This window comes from Pristis pectinata, chromosome 4 (assembly GCF_009764475.1).
Source record: "Pristis pectinata isolate sPriPec2 chromosome 4, sPriPec2.1.pri, whole genome shotgun sequence".
NCBI lineage: Eukaryota > Metazoa > Chordata > Chondrichthyes > Rhinopristiformes > Pristidae > Pristis > Pristis pectinata.
The window spans coordinates 1,726,935-1,754,607 of record NC_067408.1 but is presented as its reverse complement, the minus strand read 5'-3'; the positions used below and the strand labels follow the sequence as shown (position 1 = coordinate 1,754,607).

Below are 27,673 nucleotides of genomic sequence, written 5' to 3'. Positions count from 1 at the left end.
CTCTTCACGCAGCTTTAGAAACACTGATCCATGTGATGGGTTAGGAGCTCAAAGGTTTGCAAACTTTAAGGAACATCTCACAAAAAGCGGCATCTTTTTTTTTGACTATTGTCAATTTACTGTGTTTTAATACTAAGCAAAATCACCACGATAGAAAGTTTAAAGTGAGATATGAAGATCAATTTCTGCCTTCTACAGAAGGCTTTCTTTAAAAAAAGATTAGCTATGCAGCAATAAAGAAACAAAAGTTGAAAGGCTGGTCCTATGGCACAGCAGTTAGTGCTGCTGGCTCACAGCTCCAAGCACCTGGGTTTGGTCCTGTCCTGGGGTACTGGCTGCGTGGAGTTTGCATGTTCTCTCCATGACTGCATGGGTTGCCTCTGGATGCTCCAATTTCCTTCCACATCCAAAGACATGCAGATAGGTTCATTGGTGACTGTAACTTACCCCTTATTGAAGGCAGGAATGGCAGAATTGGCAGCGGTACAAGACATTGGTTAGGCCACACTTGGTGTATTGTATAGAGTTCTGGTCACCACACTACAGTAAGGATGTGGTAGCGTTAGAAAGAGTGCAGAAAAGATTCACCAGAATGCGCCTGGAATGCAGGGCTTTAGTTAAAGGAGAGATTGGACAGGCTGGGTTTGTTCTCACTGGAGTGTAGGAGGCCAAGGAGCAGCCTCATAAAAGTTTGTAAGATTCTAATGGGCCTAGATAGGGCAGGTGAGTCTAAAACTACAGGACACAGGTTTGACACGAGCGGGGAGACATTTAATGGAGATCTGAGGGGTAGGATTTTTCCTCCCTCACACGGAGGATGTTGAATATTTGGAATGAGCTGCCAGGAGGTGGAAGAGGCAGGTACAATAACAACATTCATAGGAAATTTGGACAGGTACTTGGATAGGATTTACATAGACCTAATGCAGGCAAATGGGATCAGTGTAGATAGGCATCATGGTTGGCATGGACGAGTTGAGCTAAAGAGCCCATTTCTGTGCTGTACAGATCTATGACTATGGGAGAATGAAAGAGGATAAATGGATATGAACAATACAGAGAAATGAGGAGCAAGGGAATGGGACTAACAGAATTGCTTCATGGGGGTTGGCATGGATTCAATAGGCTGACTGGCCTCCTCAAGTGTTGTTGTAAGTATAACACGTATGAATGAAAACATTAAAGGACTAACTTGGAGAAATGAGGGACCATTATTTTTAAAGACACTTAAAACTAGTGATATCACATGTAACTAATAAGATTGGAAAAGTGTAAATTCAAGGCATGTGTAAAAATAGATACCTCATTGAAACTACTTCATGGAAAAGCACTTTTGCATAACGCTTATAGCCATTGAGTGCTTAACGCTTATGCCTGCTCTTTGAAATACTATCCAATTACTTGCATGGTCTCTTCCATTTCCTGATATCTAATTCCCTTCTGTAGATTACTACTGAATCTGCTTCTGCCATCTTTTCAGGCAATAGATTCCAGATCACAATAAATCACTTTATTAAAACACTCTCAGCATTTCCCTATGCCTTCTTTTCATTATCGCCTTAAATCTGTCCTCTGATTATAATATGTGAGGGCATTAAGCAATCCAGTGACTTAGAAGAGCCAGACTTTCATTTATTTTAGAAGAAATATCCAGTAGGTCGCATGTATTTTGCCATTATATCTCACATTCTGTCCCAACATAAAGTCTCATGACAGTATTGAGATTTGATCAATGAAGCAAGTAAGATATTCAGCAAAACAGGTATTATGTTAGAGCAGTGAGAAGGTCATTGAATTAGCAGTGTGGCACTGAAGCTCAGTAGCACACCAACATTATAACAGATTGTTTCCATGATTGATAATACATCAGAAAGTGTTCCACAATTATCAAATCAATACATCTCAGTCTTATTGAAGATGTATGTTTCAAGGCAAACCATGCAATCCATAATTCCATCTGATAATTGATTCATTTTAAAAAGTATCACAGAAAGCAGTAGAAAAGATTTTAATATGAATGTGACAAGTATAAAGAAAATAATAGACATTGGAATTATTGGAATCTTATGTTTTTTAATGTTTCAAATGAAACAAAAATGTTTTTTTAAAAAAATACTTGCATTTTCATTAAAAGCTCATGGAATGAACAATTTTTTTTGGGGGGGTTGGGTGGGGTGGGGGTGATTGGTGGGGAATAGGAGAAGCGGAGGTGGACTGAGACAAATAAAGGCAGGTATGACTGAATGTGGAATAGCACCAAACCCTGACCTCCCAGGACCAAGCAACTTTAAATATGAAGTGAAAATTATTTTCTGCCACTCGGTGGCACCAATCTTCAAAGCAACCAGCATTTTAAAAGAGGAAAGCAGCTTTTAGTCATCCAGTCTCACACCAGCGGTCTACGAATGGTTGGACAGGGCTCCCTCCCAATTAGGCCGATGACACCTGTTAGCCTAAAACAATAGGTGGCAAAGTAATTTTTTCTATAAAACATATCGTTAAATGAAATTCATGTTAATTTATAAAAAGAAATGTTGCACACAATAGAATGGGAATAGCTATAATACAACTCTTTGGCATATTGTACATATATACCTGACATTTATTTTGATTAAAGTATAAGGATAAGAAATATTTTTAAATATAACATGAAGGATAATCAGTTCCTTTGCAAGAGAAAAAGAAAATCATGGCTCTGTTTTCTGCTTCTGAAGCAGGCATTTCTGGCGTTTAACAATACTGACTACAGAAAATCTTACTGGTTATGGTGACATTCATTTCTCTGGTTCGCGGTGCAAATTCTTCCTCCTGACCCATCTGCGAACTCCCCAAGAATCGTAGTGGTTCGAGACTGACGGAACCATCACTAGTGACATCAGTAGGCATATTTCTCTGATTGGCAAGTGATCCCCTTACCATTCTATCCACATTAAGTGATGAATTCTCTGCACATTGCAAGTCTGGCTGTAAAGGATCAATCAAACATTGAATTATGTGAGTGCATGTCATTAACCAAACTACTTCAATGAATGTTATAACATGAAGTGAGGACATCACCTCTATTCAAATCTCTGAATACCTGGCCAAGACCACAATACAGATTGATGCTAGTATTTGATGCTAGGATTGATGCTAGACCTCTTATTTTATAACGGCCAAAACTATATTTATCTTTAAAATTTGTCTGTCCCTTGTGGGCTAAACCATTATCCAAGATGTAAGGTTTATAACTGCGATCTCCATACTAAGTTAAACACAATGGACACAGTGAGTTTGTTGATGTGGGTTTTTTTTACTGCAAAAACTTGAGGATAAAGTAAGGGCAGAGATGGTCCCATTCCGGATCAGACATAGTTTTGAGACAAGGGTACATTTATTCAGAGTGGTGTAAATTCTTGAAATTCCATACTACAGTGGGCTGCAGATGCTCAGCTGTTGAATATATTCTGGGCTGATATCTGGACACAAGAGGAACGAGAAAGATATAGACTGAATGAGGAACGTGGACTTGAGGTCATGGATCAGTCACAATTTTAATGGGTGTCTGAGCAGACTCAAAGGATCTTTTCTTGTTATAGTACATCAAGATGCCGATTAAAACTGGCAATCAAATTTCACAAGAGGTCATGGAATTTTGAAATGAATTTCTTTCCAAATTTATTAATAAAAGAGTTTTAACAAATTGCAAAAGCACAATAATCATTTTGCTGACTGCATTCAACAGACTGAAAAGGATGGAAAAAGTCTTTGAAAGAATCAAATTTATAGAATACATATATTTTTAAGATAGCTGTTTTAGTTGTATCTTGCACTGTGGCAGCTTACACTTCACTTAAAATTAATGAATTGTTGAAAGCAGCATGGCACAAGGCCACCCAATACTTTAATAGAAAATGTAAACATATGATTTACTAAAACAGCATTTTATACTTACCAAGATTCCCAGTGCCTTCAGTATGTTTAGTTTGCAGATGGGGCAAGTACAGTGTTCATTTAGCCAAGGATCAACGCACTGTTTATGGAAGATATGCCTGAAACAATACACAATACAAATATTTTTAAAGTGTATGAACTATTTTAGTAAAAGTAGCAGAATACAGCTGTACAACTATTTTAACTTCACTTCCAAGATGGTTATCAATAAGGTGAACAAAAATTTTAACTGGGCAACCAGAACACCAAGCTACTTATGAAGATACAAGAAAAATTGCCTATGTTGGAATCTGGAGCTTTTTGCTGGAGGAACTCAGTGGGTCAAACAGCATCTGTGGAGGCAAAGAGATGGTCGATATTTAGTGTTGTGACTCTGCATCAGGCTTTTCTTAAACTTACAAAATCTCTTCCACTTTGAATTACTGGTGCTTGATGCAGCAATGATATACCAGTACCCTTTCATAAATATACCATTTTTCTCAGATAAACTACTACCACGGGCACAAAGACTCCAAAGCAAATGCCCTTTCCAAAACAAACCAACAATCAACATAGAACATTGAACAGTACAGCACAAGAACAAGTCTTTCGGCCACTATGTCTGTGTCGACCAAATTAAACTAATCCCATCTGCCTGCACATAAACCATTCCCCTCCATTCCCTGCACGTTCATGTGCCTGTCTAAATATCTTGTAAACATCACTATTATATCTGCTTATGCCACGTCCCTGCCACATTCCAGGCACTCACCACTGTGTGTGTAAAAAAAAACTTGCTTTGCACATCTCCTCTAGACTTTCCCCCTCTCACCTTAAAGCCATGCCCTGTATTATTTGACATTTCCACTTTGTGAAAAAGACTCACCATTTACCCTATCTGTGCCTCTCATAATTTTTAAAGACTCCTGTCAGGTCTCCCCTCAGCATCTGACCTCCAGAGAAGACAGCCCAAGTTTGTGCAATATCTCGTTATAGCTAATACTCTCTAATCCAAGCAACGTCCTGGTGAACCTCTTCTGCACTATTTCCAAAGCCTCCACATCCTTCTTGTACTGAAGTGAATAGAACTGCATACAATACTCTCCTTTCAACCTCTGGAATCAATCTATAGAATTATACAGTCATAGAGTTAAACAGCACAGAAGTGGGCCCTTCAGCCCACCACGTTTATGCTGACCTTTTTTGCCCCTCTAGACTAATCCCATTTGCCTGCATTAGGACAGTATCCTTCTTTGTCTTGCATATTCAAGTATATGTCTAAATGCCTCTTAAATGTAGTGATTATATTTGATTCCACCACGTCCTCTGGCAGCGTGTTCCAGATATCAACCATTCTCCAGCCTCCTTCACTCCAGAGAAAACAAGCCCAGCCTATCTAATCTCTTCCCATAACTAAAGCCCTCCAATCCAGGCAACATCCTGGTAAATCTCCTCTGCACTCTCTTCAACACAACCACATTCTTCCTATGGTGTGGCTACTAGGACGCAGAAAGTGTTATAGATAGGAGTTTCAGGGAGGTGGTCACTTTGCAGGTTCAGTCAGATAGACGGGTGACTACCAGGAGGGGAAGGCAGATGGTGCAGGAGTCCCCTGTGGCTATTCCCCTCTTAAGAAGAATATTGTTTAAATATTATTGCGGAGGAAGGCCTCTCTGAGGAAAGCAACAAATCAATTGTGGTGCCACTGACTGGAGGGCATAGATTTAAGGTAAGGTTTGTTAGTGCTACTCAGGAGGGTTTAAACTAGTGTGTCAGGGAGGTGGGAACTGGAGCGGAGGGTCAGCAGGTGCTCCTGTGAGGATGAACAATAAGAATTGTAAGGTTTGGGAATCTTGGATGACAAGTCAAGTCATGTTCACAAGTACAGTGAGGTACAGGTGCAGTGAAAAACTTGCTTGCAGCAGCATCACAAGCACGTAGATTCAGACAACAGTCAGAACAGAAACTATACTTGAATTTTACATAAATTATACAAGACAGTGACGAAACAAATCTGTGCAAAGCAAGATCTTAATGTAAAAACACAATTATAAACAAATCCATGGTAGTGCAAGAGGTGGTAAGTAGTGCTCCATTGTTGAGGTAGGATTAGGATTGAGGAGGTCAGTTATTGCAAGCTGAGTCAAAACAAAAAGGAAGCATATCTAAGATTTAGGAAGCTGGAATCATACAAGGAACTAGAGGAATATAAAAGAAGCAGGAAAGAAATTTTCAAGGGGTTAGGGCTAAAAGGGGCCATGGAATGTCCTTGGCAAGTAGGATTAAGGAGAATCCAAAGGTATTTTATACATACATTAAAATCAGGAGGGTAGCTAAGATGAGGGGAGGACCATTCAAAGCCAAAGGAGGGAATGTATGCCTGAAGGCAGAGGAAGTGGGCGAGGTACTGAATGAGCATTTTGCATCGGTATTCACCAAGGAGAAGTATATGGATGATGGTGAGATTAGGGAATGGTGTGTTGATCTTCTAGGGCATGTTGATACTAAGAAGGGGGAGGTGCTATGTGCACTGAGAAACATTAAGGTGGATAAGTACCCAGGGCCTAATGGAATCTGAGGATACTGAGGGAGGCAAGGGAGGGAACTGATAGGACCTTGACAGAGATCTTTGTATCCTCTTTCGTCACAGGCAAGCTCCCAGAAGACTCGAGAACAGCCAAGGCTGTCCTTTTGTTTAAGAAGGGCAAAAGGACAAATCAGGAAATTATAGGCCAGTGAGCCTTACATCAGTGGTAGGGAAATTATTGGAGAAGATTCTTAGGCAGGATGTATTCACATTCTCACAAATTTGATTGCGTTTTTTGAGGAAGTGGCGAAGATTATTGACGAGGGTAAGGCAGTGGATGTTGTCTACTAAAAGCATTTGACAAGGTCCCCCATTTTAGGCTAGTCCAGAGAATTAACTCACATGGGATCCAGAGTGAGTTGGTTAGATGGATGCAAAATTGGCTTGGTCATAAGACAGAGGGTAGTGGTGGAGGGGTATTTCTCTGACTGGAGGGCTGTGACCAGTGGTGTTCTGCAAGGATCAGTGCAGGGACCACAGTTGTTTGTGATATATATAAAAAATGACCTAGATGTAGCTGATCTAATTAGCAAGTTTGAGGATGACACAGAAATTTGTGGTATTATGGATAAAGAGGAAAGTTGTCCAAGGCTACAGCAGGATATATATCAGTTGGAAATTTTGAAAGAGTGTTTGCAGATGGAATTTAATCCCAACAAGTGCAAGAAACATAATAAAAAGTACAGCACATGAACACACCCTTTGGCCCACCATATCTGTGCCAACCATGATGCCAAATTAAACCAATCCCATTTGCCTATACGTGGTCCATATGCCCCTATTCTTGCCTGTTCATGTGCCTGTCTAAGTGCCTCTTAAACGTTGCTATTGTATCTGCTTCCACAACCTCCCCTGGCAGTGTTTTTCAGGCATCTACTACTCTGTGTAAAAAAAAACACCTGCCTCACAAATCTCCACACATAGGTTACCCCTTTGGTTTCTAAGGGGACCCACTCCTTCCTGGGATTCTCCTTAACCTTACTTCCTGAGGATATTTTATAGCCTCTTTTAACCCCCCTAATTTCATTCTTAAGTCCTCTCCTACACTATATTCTGATATATGCGATACTGGATCTCCTCATAGGGAATGAGACAGGGTAAGTGACAGAAGTGAGTGTAGGTGAACACTTTGGATCTAGGGATCATAATTCTATTAGTTTCAAGATAATTATGGAGAAGAATAGGACTGGTCCTAGGGTTAAGATTCTAAACTAGAGGAAGGCCAATTTTGATGGCATCAGAAGGGAATCGGGCAGGCGTGGATTGGGATAGGTTGTTTTCCGGTAAAGAGATGCTTGGTAAGTGGGAGGCCTTCAAGAGTGAAATATTGAGAGGACAGAATCTGTATGTTCCTGTAAGGATAAAAGGTAAAGCTACAAAGTTCAGGAAACCTTGGTTATCGAGGGGTATTGAGGCCCTGGTAAAGAAAAAGGAGGTGCATATCAGGTATAGGCAGTTAGGATCAAATGAGGCACTTGAGGAGTATGAGAAATGCAAGAGAACACAAGACAGAAATCAGAAGGACTAAAAGAGGACGTGAGGCTGCTCTGACAGACAAGGTGAAAGAGAATCCCAAGGGTTTCTATAGCTATATTAAGAGCAAAAGGATAGTAAGGGACAAAATTGGTCCTCTTGAAGATCAGCGTGGTCACCTATGTGTGGAGCTGAAAGAGAATGGGGAGATTTTAAATGGATTTTCTGCATCTGCATTTACTCGGGAGACAGACACAGTCTATAGAACTGAGGAAAAAGAGTAGTGAGGTCATGGACCATATCCAGATTACAGAAGAGGAGGTGCTTGCTGCCTTGAGGTGAATTAGGGTGGATAAATCCCCAGGGCCTGACGAGGTGTCCCCTTGGACCTTGAGGGAGGCCAGTGCAGAAACTGCAGGGGCCCTGGCAGAAGGTCATGGATTTATGGAATTTGTTGCCATGTACAGCTGTGGAGGCCCAATCATTGGGGGTGTTTAAGGCAGAGATTGATAGGTACCTAATTAGTCAGGGTATCAAGGGATATGGGGAAAAGGCCGGGAATTGGGGCTAGATGGGAGAATAGTTTAGCTCATGGTGAAGTGGCGGAGCACTCGATGGGCTGAATGGCCTACTTCTGCTCCTTTTGTTTTGTGATCTTGAGAGGCTGGAGTTGATGCTTGCAATGACCAGCCTCTTGAAACACTTCATGATGGTGGATGTCAGAGCCTCTGGTCAGTAGTCATTAAGGCATGTTACCTTGTTTTTCTTAGGCACCGGAAGATAGTGGTCTTCAACCTCAGATTGAAGAAGGGAGAGGTTAAATATGTCTGCGAATACCCCCGCCAGCTGATCAGCACAATATCTGAGCACACGGCCAGGGACACCATCCGGGCCAGATGCTTTCCTTGGGTTCACTCTCTGGAAGACTGATCTTACGTCCTTGATGGTGACCACGGGTTCAGTTGCATTGGAGGCTGTCAGGGTGGGTGGTGACAAATCACTCCCCTTCTGTTCAAATGCTTCACAGCCAATAAATGACCTACCAATCAGTAGGGCAGCAGCCGTATTGAGGCATCAACACCTCAAAGTGGCACTCTATCGCAATTTGGCAATGCATCATTTGTTGGTACTTGGTCAAAATCCTTGAACTCCGGTCATAACCGCTCTGTGGGATCACTGTCAGCGATAGATTGTTATAGCTCAAAATGGTGGCCATCATCTTAATATTGTGTTACGGACTCAGTGAAAGTCCCTTTAAGATAGAGAGTGTGTGTGTATGTGTGTGTGGGGCGTGCTTACGTCAATAGAAGATAAAGGACGTAATGACGTGGTTGAAGAAGTTAGAAGAAGAAGAAGGAGAGAGAGAGAGAAGGGAGAGAGACACCAGCCTGTTTGTTTTCTCTATCGATGGATGAGAAACAATAACTGTGTTTGCTACTCAAATCCATGTATGGAAGTTGGAAGTAATCCGGTGGAGTTCACTTTGTTGCTGACCTGTAGAAGGAAACAGGTATTTGTGTGTGGACGACCACGGTTCGGATGCTTTTCGGGGTGAGGAAGTCACTACCGAGTAAACACTGGAGTGTCGTTTGGGGTCCATCGTGGAACATTTGGATTTCGTATGTACTCTCTCTATGTTTTTCTACATCTACATCTTATCTTCAGACAACGGTGGTTGTTGAAGAAGCCCTTGCTCATGTTTCACCTTATGGCTTGCGGAACTGAACTTTAAGAACCATTCCGGAACTGGAGTTTTGGACTTTGTCACACACACACACGACGAGTTTAGTTTTGGGGTTAACATTCGAGGTTTAACATTCTTGAATTCTAACATACTAACATTTTTACTTTTATTTTACGTATTATCATAAGTAGTGATTAATAAAATAGTTTTTAACACTAAATCATGCTCAGTGTGTTTCTTTTGTTGCTGGTTCGTGACAATTGTAATTGAGGGAGACACAGAAGCTAACTGGCAAATCGCTAAAACTCAAACTATGTAAACCAAAATATCTGTTTGTTACCCAGGAATTACTTACTTATTATAGAAAAGGAGACCACTTAGCCCATTAGGTCTACGCTGGTTCCAAGCAGACCAATCCCATCAGTCCCTTTCCCTTGTCTGCTGTAACCTTGCAATTTACTTTCTTTCACATGCCTTTCAATTGCCCTTTGTTTTTTGCCATTTACATACATTAAGGATTAATTTTCAGTATTGGTTTATTATTGTCACTCGTACTGATACAGTGAAAAACTTTGTTTTGCAAGTAATCCATACAGATAATTTCAAAATGTAAGTATTTTGAGGTAGTTCAAGGGAAAAGCAATAACAGAATGCAGAATATAGTGTTACAGTTACAGAAAAAATGCAGTGCAGGTAGATGATAAGGTGCAAGGGCCATGATGAGGTAGATTGTGAGGTCAAGAGTTCATCATTAATGTACAAGAGGTCCTTTCAAAAGTCTTATAACAGTAGTATAGAAGCTAGCCTTAACCCTGGAGATGTGTGTTTTCAAGCTTTTGTATCTTCTGTCTGATGGGAGGAGGGAGGAGGGAGAAGGGAGTGTCTGAGATGGGAGGGGCCTTCTGCCCAACGGGAGGGGTCTTTGATTTTCCCAAGGCAGCGCAAAGGGTAGACCGAATTCATAGAGTAGCAAATTAACCACAGTATATCTTTGTTATGGGAGGAAAATAAAGCATCTAGGAGAAACGCTCATGTTCATGGTGACAATGTGTAAAACGCCAAAAAGGCAACGCCCAAGATCAGATTGAACCTGGTTCTCAGAAGCTGTGAATCAAAACTCCTGTACCCTCCTCTTCTTCAGGAAATAGAGAAAGCTGTCCATAAATTTGTTCCTAGCCTCTAATTTGTTGCCTTTTCTAGGAGAATGCAAAGCCAATGGTTGTAGAGATTGGTGAAACACCAGATTGCTTGCACTACATCTGAAAGGGATGGCTCATGTCCATTTGCATATACTTTGTTGAATAGTTCTGCTGCTCTGTTCACCACTAGAGCAAGATGGCAGCATGAAAAGACAAAAGAACAGAGGAAAAAAATTACAACAGTGAATGTTTTTGGGTAAAAGGGAACATATCAACATTTAACTCTTTCATCCTATCCTTCAAATTGCAACAAGTTAGATCTTCGATAAGGTGTCCAAAAAGCAGACATTTTCAGTTCCAACTGAAAGATCTGTGTAACTTGATAGTGGAGAGAGATGTATCCTAAATGAGATCACTTCCATCAATAAAATGTAAATGTATCTGAATGTGTAATACAATAAGACTTTGATAAAAGGTCATAATGCTGGTAGAATTACTAACACACAGGATGGATGCACATAAACATATTCATTCCCTGGAGGGAGAAAACAACTCAATATTGATTTTTTAAACATTTATTTTTGAAATTGAATTTTAGGAACTTGCTTATTTTTAAACAGGGCAATGAAAAGACAGTAAACCATAATGCGAATTTAGTAAAGTAATATTTAAAAAGAACACCCAGATGCTTAAAAAAAAGGCCACTCTCTGTTTCTTTGCATTTTTGGGTTCAATTGGGCAGTGCGGTGCAGCAGCAGGTAGTGCAGCTACCTCACAGCTCCAGGGAGCCAGGTTTGATTTTAACCTCAGATGTGGAGCTTACACATTCTCTGTAAATGTGGGCTCCAGTTTCCTCCCACATTCCGAAGTTGTGATGGCAGTTAATTGGTAGCTGTAAATTATCCCTTACCGTAGGTAATTGGCAAAAAAAGAATCAGAAGGGGGAAAAGTTGGTGGACAAGTGAGAGAGAATAAATTATAGTGGAAAAAGTGGAAATGGTCCAAAAGGATTGCTCTTCTTGGAACCAGCATGGCCTTGATGGGTCAAATGGCCTGTTTCGTTTTGTGATATGTATGTGATTTACTATAATTTTACATTTACTATTTTCAGTGCCTTAATATCTTTCCTGAAATACAATGCAGAACTGCACACACACTACTCCAGCAGGTAACCAGAGATTTGTAAATGCTTGGTTCTACATTCAATGCCCTCATATGTTTTTGTAATTGTCACATAAACTTGCTTTGCCATCTAAGACTTATGAATAGCAGTCCCAGACCCCTCTGATCTTGCACTGCACAAAATAGGCCCATTTATTTGAATTATCTTCTCCATGCCATTTCTCTTGGAGTGGATCACTTCACCTTGATCCACGTTAAATTGCATGTGTTGTGTCTGCTCACTAAGATCTGCAGCTATCCTGTTCACTATTTTCTATGTTGCCAGGAACTGTATTGTCAATAAACTTTACATCTGTACATCTGAGCCCAAGTCCAGGTTATTTACGTATAATTACAAAAACAATGATGCTGATACTGACCCATGGGAAAGTCAGTAAACATCCTTTCATCATTACTTCCCTAGAGAATTTGTCTTTTTTGGCAGTTCCTCTGTTTCAAGGATGACTTGCTTGCTCTCCAGTTCTGCGGGTTGTGAGGTGGCTGATGAGGTAAACGTGAGATCCGCATAATCTGTCATAGGTAAGGCAGGAAGGGCTTGATGGTGTGGGTGGGGAGAATGAAAGGTGGTGTGCTCCTTCCATCATTTACGCTGGGCTTCTATGGGCTTCAGCAAAAAGATTTGAATTTTACAGTGCTAGCCCAGATGCTCCTTCTACATTTTGACTGGTCATGAACTAGGGATTCCCACAGAGTAACAAAATGATTATAGGACAGAAGGTAGTCTTTCAAGTCCAAACCAGCATGAACAATCCAGCAAGCCCCAGTGTCCCATGCCTCTTTTTGTAGATCTCCTAATAGGCAGCGGGAATTAGAACAGACATGTAGGCAGATCGCAGAAGAGCATAAAAGCAATAGGGTTGTAGTAGTAGGGGATATTTAACTTTTCCAATATTGAATGGGATTACCTTAGTGCAAGTGGCTTAGATGGAGAGAGATTCGTAAATTACATTCAGGAGGGTTTTCTGAAGCAGTATGTAGAGAGGAGGGGGCTGTACTTGACAACAAGTGATTCAAGTGTCTGTGGAGGATCCTTATGGGGACAGTGACCATAGTTCAGCATGCTTCAAGGTTATTATAGAAAAAGATAAAGTTGGTCCTTGAGTTAGGGCCTTAAAATGAGGATTTTAATCGTGTAAGACAGGACCAGAAACAGAGATATTCTCTGACTGCAGAAAGACCTAGCCAACATTCATGCCATGTAAGTGCCAGGCCATGACTACCTCCAACAACAGATTCTAACCATCTACCCTTCACACTCAATGGAATTATCATCAGTAATTTTACCCACTAACAAAATTTGGGATGGGGTGACATGGTGGGAAGAAAGAGGCTGAAGGATGCTGAAATTGCCAGTGACCAGAAACATGAATGGACCAGGCATATGAATACTCTGACAACAACAGTAGGTCACAGGCTGGATATACTGCAATGAATGACTTCCACCAGACATCCCAAAACCTTTCTACCATCTACAAAGTGAAAGTCAGGAGTATAGGGGGATAATCTCCACTTATCTGGATGAGTGCAGGTGCAATAAAAGTCAAAGAGCTTCACAGTAACCTGGTCAAAGCAGCCAGCTTGATTGGCATTGCATCCATCACACTAAACATTCATTCCCCCCACCACAGGTGCGCCATGGATGCAATATATGTCATCTACAAAATGTATCAAGTTACTTGCCTTGGCTGTTCTGACAACACCTCTCAAACATGTGACTGCCACCAACAAGTGCATGCACATCAGGCGCATGGAAAGACCATCCCCTGCAAGTTCCCCTCTAAATCGCATTCCATCAGATTTGGAAATACATCACTGTTCCTTCAATGTTGATGGGTCTAACTGCTTCCTCAACAACATTACCGGAATACTTTCATTAGAAGGACTGCCAAGGTTGAAACAAAAGCAGTTTACTACCAGCTTCTCAAGGACACTTAGGGATGGTCAACAAATGTTGGCCTTGCCAGCAATGCCCATGTCCCAATAAATTAATAAAACAAAAATCCAAGGAGGATTGGAAGATAGGTGTCACCATTCTCACTTGCCAAGCAATCAAGAACGCATCCCAGCAGGACTAAATGACGTGTGATTCCAACTTGTTTCATGCTGCCTATCTACTTTTAGCCTCATCAATAACTCCAATACATGCTCTTCTGCAGCACTAAGTTCATCATTTTCTTTTGTGAAGACAGCTGCAGTTCCTCAGTTAAGCCCTCCTCCTCCATAAATATCCCCACTTTGGCCTGTTGATTTAAAAAAAATCCTTTTTAATAGAAGATTTCTGGAGTTCTTTTTATATTAGTCACTATTCTTTTCTCATTTTATGCCTGTGTTTGTATCCTTTTTCATTTTCTCCCTGTATGCTGTATTTTGCCTGGTGTTCAATAGCATTCTGTACCTGACAATTCTTTTATATAGACATTTCAGTTTCACTCTAACCTCTCTTGCATCTGTCTTTCAAGGAACTCTTGTTTTGAATGTCCCCCTTTTCATCCTTTTGGGAATAAGCTGGGTCTAGATATCAGTTACAGCTTTGTTCAGAATTGGAGTAGGTCACTCAGTCTCTGGAGCTCATGACATCATAGCTGATCCATGTCTCAACTCCATTTATTTTTCTTTGTGACGTATTCCCTGATACTTGTAACAAAATTTATCAGCTCCCTGTCTTGAAAAGTTCCAATTGTCCTAAAACATCAGCACCATTCAGAAGAGCTTTGGATTTTTATTACCCATTGTGTGAAAAAAAGGTCCCCAGTTTCACTCTTAAAAGGGTAGGCTCTAATGGTGTTACGTCTTCTTGTTCTGGATTCCCACACCAGACATAATGACTTCTCTGCATCTACTCTATTGTAGCCTTTAATTATTTTAAACATTTCAGTCAGATTATTGCCAGTCAGGGCAGGCACAGTAGTGTAGTGGTTAGTGTAACGCTATTACAGCGCCAGCGACCTGGCTTTAATTCCGGCTGCTGTCTGTAAGGAGTTTGTACGTTCTTCCCGTGTCTGCGTGGGTTTCCTCCGGGTGCTCCGGTTTCCTCCCACATTCCAAAGATGTACGGGTTAGGAAGTTGTGGGCGTGCTATGTTGGCGCTGGAAGTGTGGCAACACTTGCGGGCGGCCCCCAGAACACTCTATGCAAAAGATGCATTTCACTGTGTGTTTCAATATACATGTGACTAATAAAGATATCTTATCTTATTATTATTCTTCAGCCTCCTGAACTAATGGAAATAGGAACGATGGTTCTACAATCCATGCTTATAACTGAATCCTTTAAATTCTGGTATCACTTTGGTGAACCTGCATTGTATTTCCTCCAAGGTTAATATATCCTTCAGGGCGTGCAATGTCAGAAATGAAAATAGTATTCAAGATGATGGATGACCAAAAATCCATTATTGAAGCATCACATCCTGAGTCATATACAACAAACTCAATAAAATAAACCAGAGAATCTCAAATGGAACACTGACATGGAAAAGAAAATCTTTCACATCAGCAAACAAATTTCTAGATATCATCTTACATTCTAATCTTTCTACAATGATGGAACTGTAACTGACTGAAAAAGATGCCAATTTGTTCAAGTTCTGGTTATTGAACAATCTTCCACATATATAATTAGATTCTTCTGTTCAAACTCGATTGCTTTCCACTCAATCCCTTCTTCAGTGCTTCTGTTTCCCCCAATGAAATTACTATCATTGAAGGTGGAGTTGTCAGTGCTGGGATTCTCACTTAGGATAACCAAAATCACATTTGTTACTCCAAATCTGGATGCAGCATGGCTTAATACATGCTAAAGCTCCCTCCATAATGCTGAAACTATGAGCTGGGCCAACCTTTGAAGACAATTGCATCCTGCAGTTCAGCACTTTATCAGCACCAGCAATTCTACAGTTAGATGCAAATTTGAAGGGAGAAAGTCATTGCCTGTTGTGCAGCAGTAACTGCAGTGTGACTGAAATAGTTTCACAACTGATTACAAACAATGTTGGAAAAACTCAGCTGATCAGGTAGTAACTTTGGAGAGGGAATTAGAGTTCGATTGAAAGGCCATTAACCTGAATTAATTCCTTTTCTGCACTGATGCAGCTTTAACTGCACAACATTTCTAGTATTTTCTGTTATTTCAGATTTCACCATTCACAGTACTTTGTTTTTGAAGTTTCACAACAATTTTCTGCATTCCCACCATCCATATTAAAAACAGAAAATTCTAGAAAGAATCAGTGGGTCTGACATCATCTGTGGAAAGAGAAACGGAGTTAATATTTCGGGTTGAAGGAAGACTCTTTCTCATAGCTGTTAACTCTGTTTCTCTTCCCACGGATGATTTGACCCATGAATGTTTCCAGAATTTTGTTTTTATTTCTGATTTCCAGCATCTGCAGTTGTTTGATTTTCCTTCCCTCTGTCCATGTGGAAATTTCAACTCTGGTCCCACAAAAGAACAAGAAACAATCCGTACAAGCCGTCTCAAACTTTAAACAGAGTTCCTGTTACAATCTTTCAATCTGCAGTTAGTACTTGTTTATTAACAAACTTTCTGCATTTCACAGCAAGAAAAAGACTGTGGCATGTATTGTTGAGAAAGCCAGTAAACTATCGTTTTCAGAATAATTGTGTTTCTGGTTTTGAGTCCAGTTTCAAAATAGCTTCCTTGGGTTTTAGTTGTGAGTCATCAGATTATCAGAAGGCATAATTCCAGAATCCACTATTGTCATAAGCCAACGTTCACTTCAATTTAAATATCCATTAAAAAAATGTCGACATATGAACATGCTGCATTATCACTACCCTAGTATGTTCAACTCCTTAAACTCCAATTTGTCAAAAACTTCACTGGCCAATTCTAACCACACACTAAGCCTTCCTTGTCTCTTTTAAGTCAAGCCTTCATGCAACAATCACCACCCAATCCATACATTCTGTCTTCACCAGTACAGCCTCCATCCACCTTGATGATACTACACAACTATTCTGCATTGGTATCCATCTTGTCATCTCCATCATCCAAAATCCCTACCAAACCTACTTCTTTAACCATACTTTTGGCGGTTTCTGACTACAATTCTACTTTTGCTTATATTTCCATTGCATTGGGGCACTTTTCACATTGAGGAGGTTAAATAATTGCTGTTTCAAAACATATATATTGTAGCAGGAATGCAACAAAATTATTTATGTAAAAGGCATTGATAAAATTCCCAGTACACACACATATAGTAAAACAAGGCTTACTTGCATGGCAAAATCCTGACCACATCATTAGATTTGTATCCCTCGATACAGACTGCACAGTGGTCAAATTCTGGATCTGTTTCCTGAAAAATGCAATAAGATATTATTCAGTTAACACATATAAATTATATTTAGTAATGAGAATTCTAACCAAAATTGTTCTTACAATAATTTCAAACTACATAATGACATACCAGGGTAAAATATAAAAACTCCTGGCAGAACCCTGCAGATACACTCTTCCAAGTAACCCCAGTTTATGCAGCTACCTTTTCAGCAGAGGGAGCACACTTATCGTGAGTAATGACCATTCCAGATGAGTAGGTTGTGCTTCATTTTTTTTGATTTTTATGGTTTAAATGACATATTGTACAGCACAGAAACACGCCCTTCTGTCCATCTTATCCATTCCGACTGAGGTGCATATCTACACTTAATCCCATTTGCCCTTGTTTGGCCTGTATCCCTCTATGCTTTTCCTATGCAAGTGCCTGTCCAAATGCCTTTTAAATGTTGTAATTGCATCTGCCTCCATCACCTCCTCTGGCAACTTGTTCCAGATAAGAAACACTCTCTGTGTGAAAAACTTAATCTTCAGATCTCCTTTAAATTCATCCCCTCTCACCTTAAACCTGTGCCCTCTAGTTCAAGTCTCCCCTGCCCTGGGAAAAAGACTATTTTACGTATACCCTTTTTATAAACTTCTATAAGGTCACCCCTCAGCCTCCTACATTCCAGTGAGAATAAACTTAACTTATCCAATCTGTCCTTATAACTACAGCACTTCAGGCAATATCCTGGTGAATTTCTTCTGCACTCTGTCTACTGCTACCACGTTCTTCCTGTAATGTGGCGACAAGAACTGTGCACAATACTCCAAGTGCAGTCTAACCAATGTTTTGTACAGCTCCAACTCATACTCAATGCCTCGGCCTATGAAGGCAAGCCTACCAAATGCCTTCTTTACTGCCTTTTCTACCTATGTTGCTACTTACAGGGAGCTATGGACTTACATCCCAAGGTCCCTCTGCACATCAATGCTCCTAAAATCCATGCCACTTCCTCTATATGTCCTATCAGAATTTGACTTCTCAAAGCATATTACCTCACACTTGTCTGGATTAAATATGATCTGCCATTGCTCCGCCCAACTTTCCAGCTGTATCCTTAGACAAACTTCCTTGCTATCTATGACTCCACCAATTTTCATGCTGTCTGCAAACTTACTAATCAAACCACCTGCATTCTCATCCAAGACATTTATATTTATTATAAACAACAAAAATCCAAGAACTCTTCCTGAGGTACACCACTTGTTACAGACTTCAGTCTGGTAAACACCAATCCACAACTACCCTGCCTCCTACCACCAAACCAACTTTGGTTCCAGTTCAGTTCTCACTGTGTGGTCTCCTCTACAAATCAAATACAGATTGGGTAACCACTTTGCAGAACAGTTGTAAAGGCATCCCTGAGCTTCCAGTCAGCTGTCACATTAATTCTCCACTCCACTTTCATTGTGACCTCTCTGAATTTGGCCTCCTACATCGCTCCAACAATGGGCAACACAACGCAAGCTTGAGAAACATACTACATCAATTTGTTCCCCCTCTTGTATCTCTAAATGTAGCTTTTTGAAAATAATTGTTACCTTGACAACTTTGGTCTCAGAATTCCTTCTGTTTCTCACCTCCCCCTCCCCCCCAACTTAAAATAGGCTGTTTTTCTCACTTATGCAGTTCTGATTGATCCATAACCTGAATCATTGAGTATTTCCCAACCCACAACTGCTGCTTGACTTGTGGAGTGCTTCTGGCATTTTCTGTTTTAATTTTGAATTGCCAGTATCTGCAGTTTTTTTTGCTCCAATTCCCTGATGAACTTGAGGGTAAATACATCACTAGGCCTGATGAAATTATTAAAAAATTCCACACCTACAGTATCAGCTGATCCCTGATAAAGGAACACCAGCTTTCCAAGGCCACCATGCTCACATGTGACTTGTTCAGTGGCTTTCTCCAATGTGATTCCCGTAATGTCCTTGTGAGGCATGCTGTGATATCAGCACAGTCAAACTGTTAACAGTCACTATCAGGCTCACATTTTTTGACATTCCTGTCCCCCAGCCCAGCTCCAGTGTTCAGTAGGGAAGTTCCAGGAGGCCTGTATTTCCCTGCTGAGGGAAAAAAGAGGGAATAGAGGAGAAAGAAAATTGTGATATCTGATATCTGTGTTCCCTCTTCACTACTCTAGATGCAGATATTAACGCCACTCAGAAAAGAAAACTTATGGTAAGCAAAATACCATGGGCGCTGGAAATCTGAACTAATAGACAATGATGGGAATACCCAGCAGGTCAAATAAAACACAGCTAACATTTCCAGTCATCAGCAGTTGCTGTCAAACAAAAAAAAAATCACTGATTTAAATTCTTTTCTCTCCGCTGATATCAAGAATTTCCAGCTATTTCATTTTGAGATGGTTCAAGGGCTTGTAAATGTTTGAAAAAAAACATGAGAACACAGAGGACCAAGCGAATAAAGAAAATCATATTTTGCCATTCATTTTATACTAGATTATATAAGATTCACTGTCAGTTTATGATTTCACTGGACAAGTGACTCAGTCTCATCCAGACAATAAACACTCACCATGTATAAACAATAAAATTATAGACATTTTGTACGTTATAGTATTTAATCACATTTCCAAGTACATCTTAACACTTCAAAAGCAATAAAATGCTGTGAAGTGCAATGATGTTTGTAAACAGATGAAAAATACCACAAATTATGTTTTTAATTACGTCAGACTCAACTTACGTTGCAGCACAAACACGAGTCTGAAGCTGTGGTTGATGCGCTGTTCCAGAAACAAGCACAGAATGCAGGCGACACGACGCTCCGCATAATCTTCAGATGAAATGTTAAACTAAGCTCTGTCTGCCCTCTCAGACAAGAGTAAAAGTTTGAATGACACTATTTGAAATAGAGTAAATAACTAGCTTGACCACTTTTTTTCCTCTCAGCCAATGCCTGAAATATATTATTTGGAGATTTATTTCATTACTATTTTAATGGTCTAGCTATGCAAACTGCCTGCCACGTCTCCTACATTAAAACACTTCAGAAGTACTTTGCTTATAAGGCACATTTAGGTGCTGCGACTTTGCTAAAGGGATAATACTGAAAGAGTGAGATGGACTTTAGTTTAATGTTTCATCTAAAAGATTATATACAAGTTGTGCACTCAGGTATTCTATGAGTGCTGCCACCGAGCCAAGTTGTCACAAAGTAAAACAGCCCAAGATGTTAACAAAACCACTTCCTTCATCAGCACTTATATCCTTACAACTAGATCACAGTGTGGTAGAGAAGTTCTACTCTTCCTGTTGAAGGTATTAGAGGAAACTGCTGCAAGTACCATCAGTAACCAAATATATAAGTAGCACTCTTAAAGAATGTAGGAATGTTTTAGACATGGAAACATTTTTAAACACAAGATCATGTTTGGGAGCTGTAATGTGGTCTGTAACAATGATGACTTTGTAAATCAATAATCCCATAATTTTCAATTTTAATTCCCAGCGTACTGCAGCCAACCACCACTTATACTCTCCATAGGAACTCACATGAAGGAAGCCATCCCTATTCAAACAAATTTGAGTATAAAAATGATTCTGAATTTGAATCTTGCAGCATAAAGTCACACAACACAAAACGGCCCTTTGGCCAATCACGTTCCTGTCAACCATCAGTACACATCTATTTGTTGGTTAAGATTCTTTCGACTTGGACTTCAGCATGAATGTTTTATACAGCAAAGTGTGAGTTGATATCTGGGACCTTGGTGAACAACAGGACCAACACAGGGAATAAACCTACTTGACCTCACCCATCATCAATCCCCCTCTTGCAGATACTTCTGATAAATGACAGCACTGGTATTGCTGTCTACCACACAACTTTGTGGAGACAAAGCCACAGTGACAGCACCACCCATCATATATGGTCTCGTATTGCAGCTTCGCCAGATTAGCACCTTACTTTTAGGGTGAGTCACAGACAGCACAAATACAGGCCACTGCCCAGCATTCCCATGCTGACCAGAGGGCACCCATCCATATTAATCCCATTGCCCAGCACTTGGCCTGTAATTTGTCATGCCCAGGCAATTCAATTGCTCATCTAGACACTTCTTAAATGCTAGAGAAACAAAGGACTTGCAGATGTTGGAATAAGTAGATGAAAAACACTATGATGCTGGAGGAACTCAGTAGGCCAGGCAGCATAGATACTCTGCTTCCAGGTACTCACCATTGTCTGGGTGAAAAACACCCCCTCAAATACCTCTTACTCCTTGCCCTAAATCTATGTCCTCTAGTTTTATTCACACCTGATAAGGGGAAGAATTTCCTGTAGTCTACCCTATCTATATCCCTCATAATTTTATATACCTCTTAAACTCCTCAGCTCCAGGGAAAAAAGACCTAGCCTCTCCTGTCTCCCTTCATAACTAAAACTCTCCTCTGCACCAGCGCTGTCAAATCCTTCACACAGTGTGGTGTCCAGAACTGCACTCAATACTCCTGCTGAGGTCGGACTAATATTTCATTAAGTTGGAGCATAATTTCCCTGCCCTTGTATTCAATGCCCTGACTAATGAAGGCCAGTATCCCATATGCCTTATTAACCACGTCATCTACCTGTACTGCCACCTTTAAGGATCTTTGGACTTACACACCAATGTTCCTCTTTTCCTCAATACCCCCTTGGACCCTACCATTAATGGTGTAGATCCTAGCATCATCAGTACTCCCTTCTACATACTTTACTGAACCAGGGTTCATGCCCTGGCTTGATGATAAATGGTATACTAGGCCTGAGGTTACAAATTGTGATGGAATACAGTTCTGCTGATGCTGGTGGCTCATAATGCCTCATTGTTGTCCAGGTTTGGGCTCTCAGATCTCCTCTTAATCTATCCATTCAGCACTTGATAATGCCACACAATAAAATAGAAACATTAAAAAGACATATAAATACAGGCATAGTAGACCATTCGATCCTTTGAGTCTGTTCTGCCATTCAATATGCTTGTAGCTTATCCCTTATCTCAATGTCGTGTTCCCACTCTCTTCTCATACCCTTTTGTGCCCTGTTGTGTTTAGAAATCTACCCAAATACATTCAACAACTTGGACTCTCTGCCAAGTCTCTGCTAAATAGCAACAGCACTTACAGTGGATAGCTCAATGATCCTCAAACCATCAAATCAGAGTTCTGCACTCCTACCATATCCAGTAGAGATGATTAAGCAATTAATGGGAAGATGCATTTTCAAGAGTTCAGTGATGGGGGAAGGACTGAAGGGCTGGGCTAGCAATTGATTGCTAAAGGCAAGGGTGAAATTGTATTGAGAGAAAAATACAGAAAAACAGCAACAAACAATTTGTAAAACAAACCATTTGCTACCTGCAGGAATGGACAATATTCCAGAAAAAGAAATCTAGCCATTATGCAGTCCCTAAACTGTTAGGTAACAGTAATCCTTTCTGTGAAGAGTTAATTAATGCACAAGCAGCAACTTCTTTAAACGTAGGGAGGTTAAGAGCAATGTGATGATGTTCTAATAATATCTTATTAATAAAACCTACCTTATTTACAAGTTGAATAGCTAAGCAATGGAATTTCTCAGCAATTTAGACATCATTAGGTAACTGGTCCTCACCACATTGCTGGAAATTTACACAATAATAAGGGTATGTCCACAAAGATTGTTATTTTGACACAAAATTTAGCTTATTACAATCCAATGAAAATTTTAAGCTGTTTTGCATAATTTGGGAGTCATTGCGGAGCCTAACATGCACCAAGATATTGACAAATCACTAACATATACATAATTAAGCTGTTGGTTACTCTCTGAGCTTGAGCCATAGCATAATCAATACCTGGAGCCTGCTAAAAATTCATTCTCAGGATGTGGGAATTACTGGCAAAGTATTGCCCACCTTCTTGAATCACTTTGTGGTTTTTGTTATTTTTGTAGTGGTTTGATATAACCAAGTCACTTGTCACTTCAAAGAGCAGTGGGAAAAAACCTCCACCGTGGATGGACATTAATAGTGGATGCCAATTGTGGTGTGGTTTTCTCTATAAGTCAGATTGCTCTAGATTGATTTCAAAGTTGGTCTCATGAAGATAACAGAACACTTAAGTGCGATTAAGTGCTGTAGATATTGGCAGCAGAGACAAAAAGTTTGACTGAGACTTGATGAGAAGATCTTATGCACTTCAGGTTGTTTCCCAATACTCCTTACTTGCTCAACACATATTTCCTAGGCATAAAATTGCTACCTCATGCATATGTGCCATTTTGAGCACAAAATTCAAAGCTGTCATTCCAGTGCTCTATTATGAAAAAGGTGTGTAGTTGGAGGTGCAAGAGACTGCAGATGCTGAAACCTGGATGTGGGGTCGTGACCCGAAATGTCGACCGTACTTCTGCCTTCATAGATGCTGCCTCACCCATTGAGTTCCTTCAGCTGTTTTTGTATAACTGGAGATGCTATCTTTCAGCTGAAACGTTAAACCAACATCCTATTGTTTTCAAGTATTGTGAAAGATTCCACAGCACAATTTCAAAGCAGAGGTGGGGAGTCATCTCCAGTGTCCTAGCCACTATCCATCCTTTAACCTAAAGAAATTATTTAGTCATTATTGGATTGCTGTTTGTTGGAGCTTGTCGTACTGGCTGTAAACAGCTTTGGGTATTAGGAAAGGGAGCTGAATAGCATTTGACAAATGCATCAAGTCTTTATTAATGATCAAAGTAGGTTGTGATTCACCTTTTAAATCTGATTACATCCAAAAAGGTCAGAAAAGTACTTTGTTGATGACGCATCTTGGGCTAAGATTACCAATCCAAATTTCTGACACAGCAGATAAAAATATCATTATGTCTTTAACTCTCACTTTGTATGTAGATACTGGATCTGTTTGGAGATCCCTCCTGTTCTTTCATAATTTTTGCACATAACACGCTACAACCTCCATGGATTCCAGAAACACAAGAGACTGCAAATGCTGGAATCTGGAGCAAGTAGCTGGAGGAACTCCAGGAGAGGCAGCATCTGTGGAGGCAAAGGGATAGTTGAGACCCTGCATGCTCCATGGATTCCACCTCACTGTTGTCACTTGGACCTGTGGTTCAAACCAGAGAAGTAACACAACAGCCAACGGCTGTTGAATCTTCCTTTTAGGTGAGAGCGAATAATTAAATCAGATTTCGAATACTAAATTCTTAGTACACATAGCAGTAGCTATGGCTTCCTTTTAAAAGCAACAGCATCTAGGCCTCACTACAAATACAACTAAAACATATACAATGCAGAAATTCTTACACTAACAACCGGATAAATCTTTCAAATTCTAATTGTTCTTGGAGACAGTTCATGTAGTGAACATTGATCCCATCTGTGGTTACCTATAGTCCATCTCCATTCTATCCAGCAAAAGAAGTGTTAGGTGGAGACAAATCCCCTTTGGGAGTGAGTGCTGAAAAGTCACTGAAGTGGAAAGGAAGATTTAGTCTTATGCCAATAGTAAGGCAGTAGACTACTTGGCAGCAGCCTAGCAAAGGATGCAGTGTAGGCCATTTAAACAGCATGGTTTCAGGAGAAACAGAGTTAGAAAAAGGCCAGCTATTCTGTGAGCATAGAAGAACCAGTCTATTTTTAGACCAGTGCATAGAAGGATACAGACCTAATGTGGATATTAGTGTAGATGGGCTAAAAAGCTGGCATAGACGTGGGGGCCGGAGCACCCATTTCTGTGATGTACAACTCTATGACTAGGCCTATAATATTCACAACACTGTAATAAAATAGACCCTATAGTCAGAAATTATTGAGGCATAAACCATCTATGCACTGAAGGACCAAAGTGGGTTCAATAAAGTTTGAAGTTTGTATTTTCCCACCTGAAATGTAACCCTTTTTACAATACTTGATTCCACTGAAACTGCCTTCACACATACCTGAAATCCCATTCTGAATGTAACAGCACTGTATTGAAGGAAGTCATGTTTGATCACTTGGAATGTAATTTTATGACTTTTGACATACTGAAAATGTAATCAGATTATTAACGCCAAAACCAGGTGAAGGAAAAAAAAAGCATTAAAGCCTCTGGTCAGGTTGGGGTGTGGGGGGGGGGGGGGTGGGGTGGTGGAATGGGATGCAAAACTTTGTTTTAAATTAACGGGAAGCTACAATTACAGTTGCTTGAGGTTTAGCTGGTTTAAACCTTAAAAGTAAGTCCTCTCACACGAGAACACTTCAAATCAGGAAAGGGTGACCTGGTTAGTTGCCAGAAGTTGTGCCTCATCAGATCATCAGTGTGTTGACGCTGTGATTATATACAGCGCTCAGTTCATAGTATAGAGGGATAAGAGAAAAGGAAGGGCATCATAGTGTCAGCTATTATATTGGATGTTGTTATCATCTTTTAACTTTAAGTAAAGGTATTTTGTTGCAGAATAAGGAATTCTGGTATGTTATTATTTATTAAAATCTCTAGTCAGGACTTCTGCACAGCTGAAGTGTTCTGCTATGACTGTTATTCTGCTTACACAACTGTAATTCAACTACCGGCTTATCTGTAATTCAATTACCAGCTTATTGCAAATGCAGCTTGGGAGGGGAAGACACTAGTATCATAAATCCAGCCAGACATTTCTTACAGGTTTGTCTGAGAACTTCAGATACAGGCTACTCATGTTAACTCGTATCTCTCACGGAGATCATAATAAGCTACACACAGGAGGCCATTTGCAAGAGCAATCCAGCCAGTCACATTCTCTTACCTTCTGCTGTAAACCCCACAAATTCTTTAGCTTCAAGTATTTATCCAGGCACCTTTCTGAACACAACTGAATCTACCCCCACCATTATTCCAGAACCTAACCACATGTTACATCAATAATTTTTTTCTCATAGCAATCTCTTTTGGCAATCACATTTATTTTATGACCACTTCCACCAATAAGAACAGTCTCTTTCTTTCTGCTCTGACTAGATTATTCATATTTTACCAATTCCTACTCAACCTCCTCAGTTCTCCAGCTGATCCACATAATTAAAGTCTGTCAGTTGTAGTGTATATTAAGGATTGGCATTACTGATCTCTGAGGGATACCACTGTAAACTTCCCTCCAGTCCAAAAAAACAACCTTTCACAACTATTGTCTGTTTCCAGTCATTTTTCTTTCTATGTTATTTCTGCCCCCTTTATTCTGGGACTCCCCTACCCTGGAGAAAAGACTGTTACCGTCCACCTTATCTATGCCTCTCATAATTTTAAACATTTCTATAAGGTCGCCCCTCATTCTCTGTTGTTCCAAGGAATAAAGACCTAGCCTGGCCAACCTCTCCCTAACCTCAGGCTCTCTAGCCCTCTAGGATGTTGCCACATCCTCGTAAAAAAAAATGCATCACCTCGCACGATCTGTATTGAAATCGATTTGCCATATCTTTCCTATCCTGTGGTAACCAGAAATGTGCACAATACTCAAAGTGTGGCCTAACCTGTGTTTTGTAAAGTTTCAACATTATGTCTCAACTCTTGTATTCATATTCACAGGTGGCTGGGGAGCACAGGAAATAGGGCACCATTGAGTAGGAAGGAAGTGTGGGAACCGCAGATCCGGTGAATGGAAGAGAATGTGGGAACCAATGTCTGGGTGAGTGAATAGTGCAAATATCATTTAGTGAGCCAGATACCAAACAGTCAGGATTTCTGGATGGTTGGACAGCAGATTAACAGTCGTTTAAAAGTACATATTCTGCATCACCAGAGCATCGTGTGTTTTCTCAGGGGCAGCAGAGAACAAGCGATTACTTGAATTTATACAGAGCTTTATTACATCTCTCATTAAAGTTGCAAAGCATTGACGTAATTGATGGCTTATGAGACAGACAGTAATGAGATAATTTTGATGGTGTTGGTTCAGGAATGTTGGCCACTAGTTACAGGAATCTCCCTTCTCCATGCAAAAAGATTGCTAGCATCCAACCAAACTACCAGTTGAAACCTTGATTTAATACCACATCTGGTAACGTAGTACTTAAGTGCTGCAAAGTAGAGTGCACCTTTTCTAAAACAACGTTTTATTTTATAAATGAGGCTGTTCTGGAATGTTCCTTATTAATAGCAGGACTGCCAACTCTTTGGATACTAAGACTTCTGTGCTGAGTTTAAACTTGTATCACTGACGTAAGAGCATCTAAAATGCAATTGTCATAGCATTTTTAACACTGAAGAACTGCTTGACTGCTTCCAGTAGAAGAAATATAGTCAAGACAAAACAATATTAGCTACAGCTTTGTAGTGGCAAGAAACAAGGGATCTACACAAGTATGACAGAGCAAATTCAGCTTACTTAATGGATTTGTT

At 40.2% G+C, this 27,673-nt stretch overlaps 1 protein-coding gene across 4 annotated transcripts in view; it reads right to left on the bottom strand.

The window, feature by feature from the left end:
• rnf130 (ring finger protein 130) overlaps positions 1-27,673 on the bottom strand; it is a 148,017-nt gene that overhangs the window by 51,125 nt on the left and 69,219 nt on the right. For all 4 annotated transcript variants that reach the window (XM_052015212.1, XM_052015216.1, XM_052015211.1 and 1 more), the window contains exons 4-6: positions 17,218-17,300; positions 3,935-4,031; positions 2,760-2,964 (exon numbers count right to left, since the gene is read on the bottom strand). In XM_052015212.1, the coding sequence (XP_051871172.1) occupies positions 2,760-2,964; positions 3,935-4,031; positions 17,218-17,300 (385 nt within the window). The remainder of the gene's footprint in view (positions 1-2,759; positions 2,965-3,934; positions 4,032-17,217; positions 17,301-27,673) is intronic.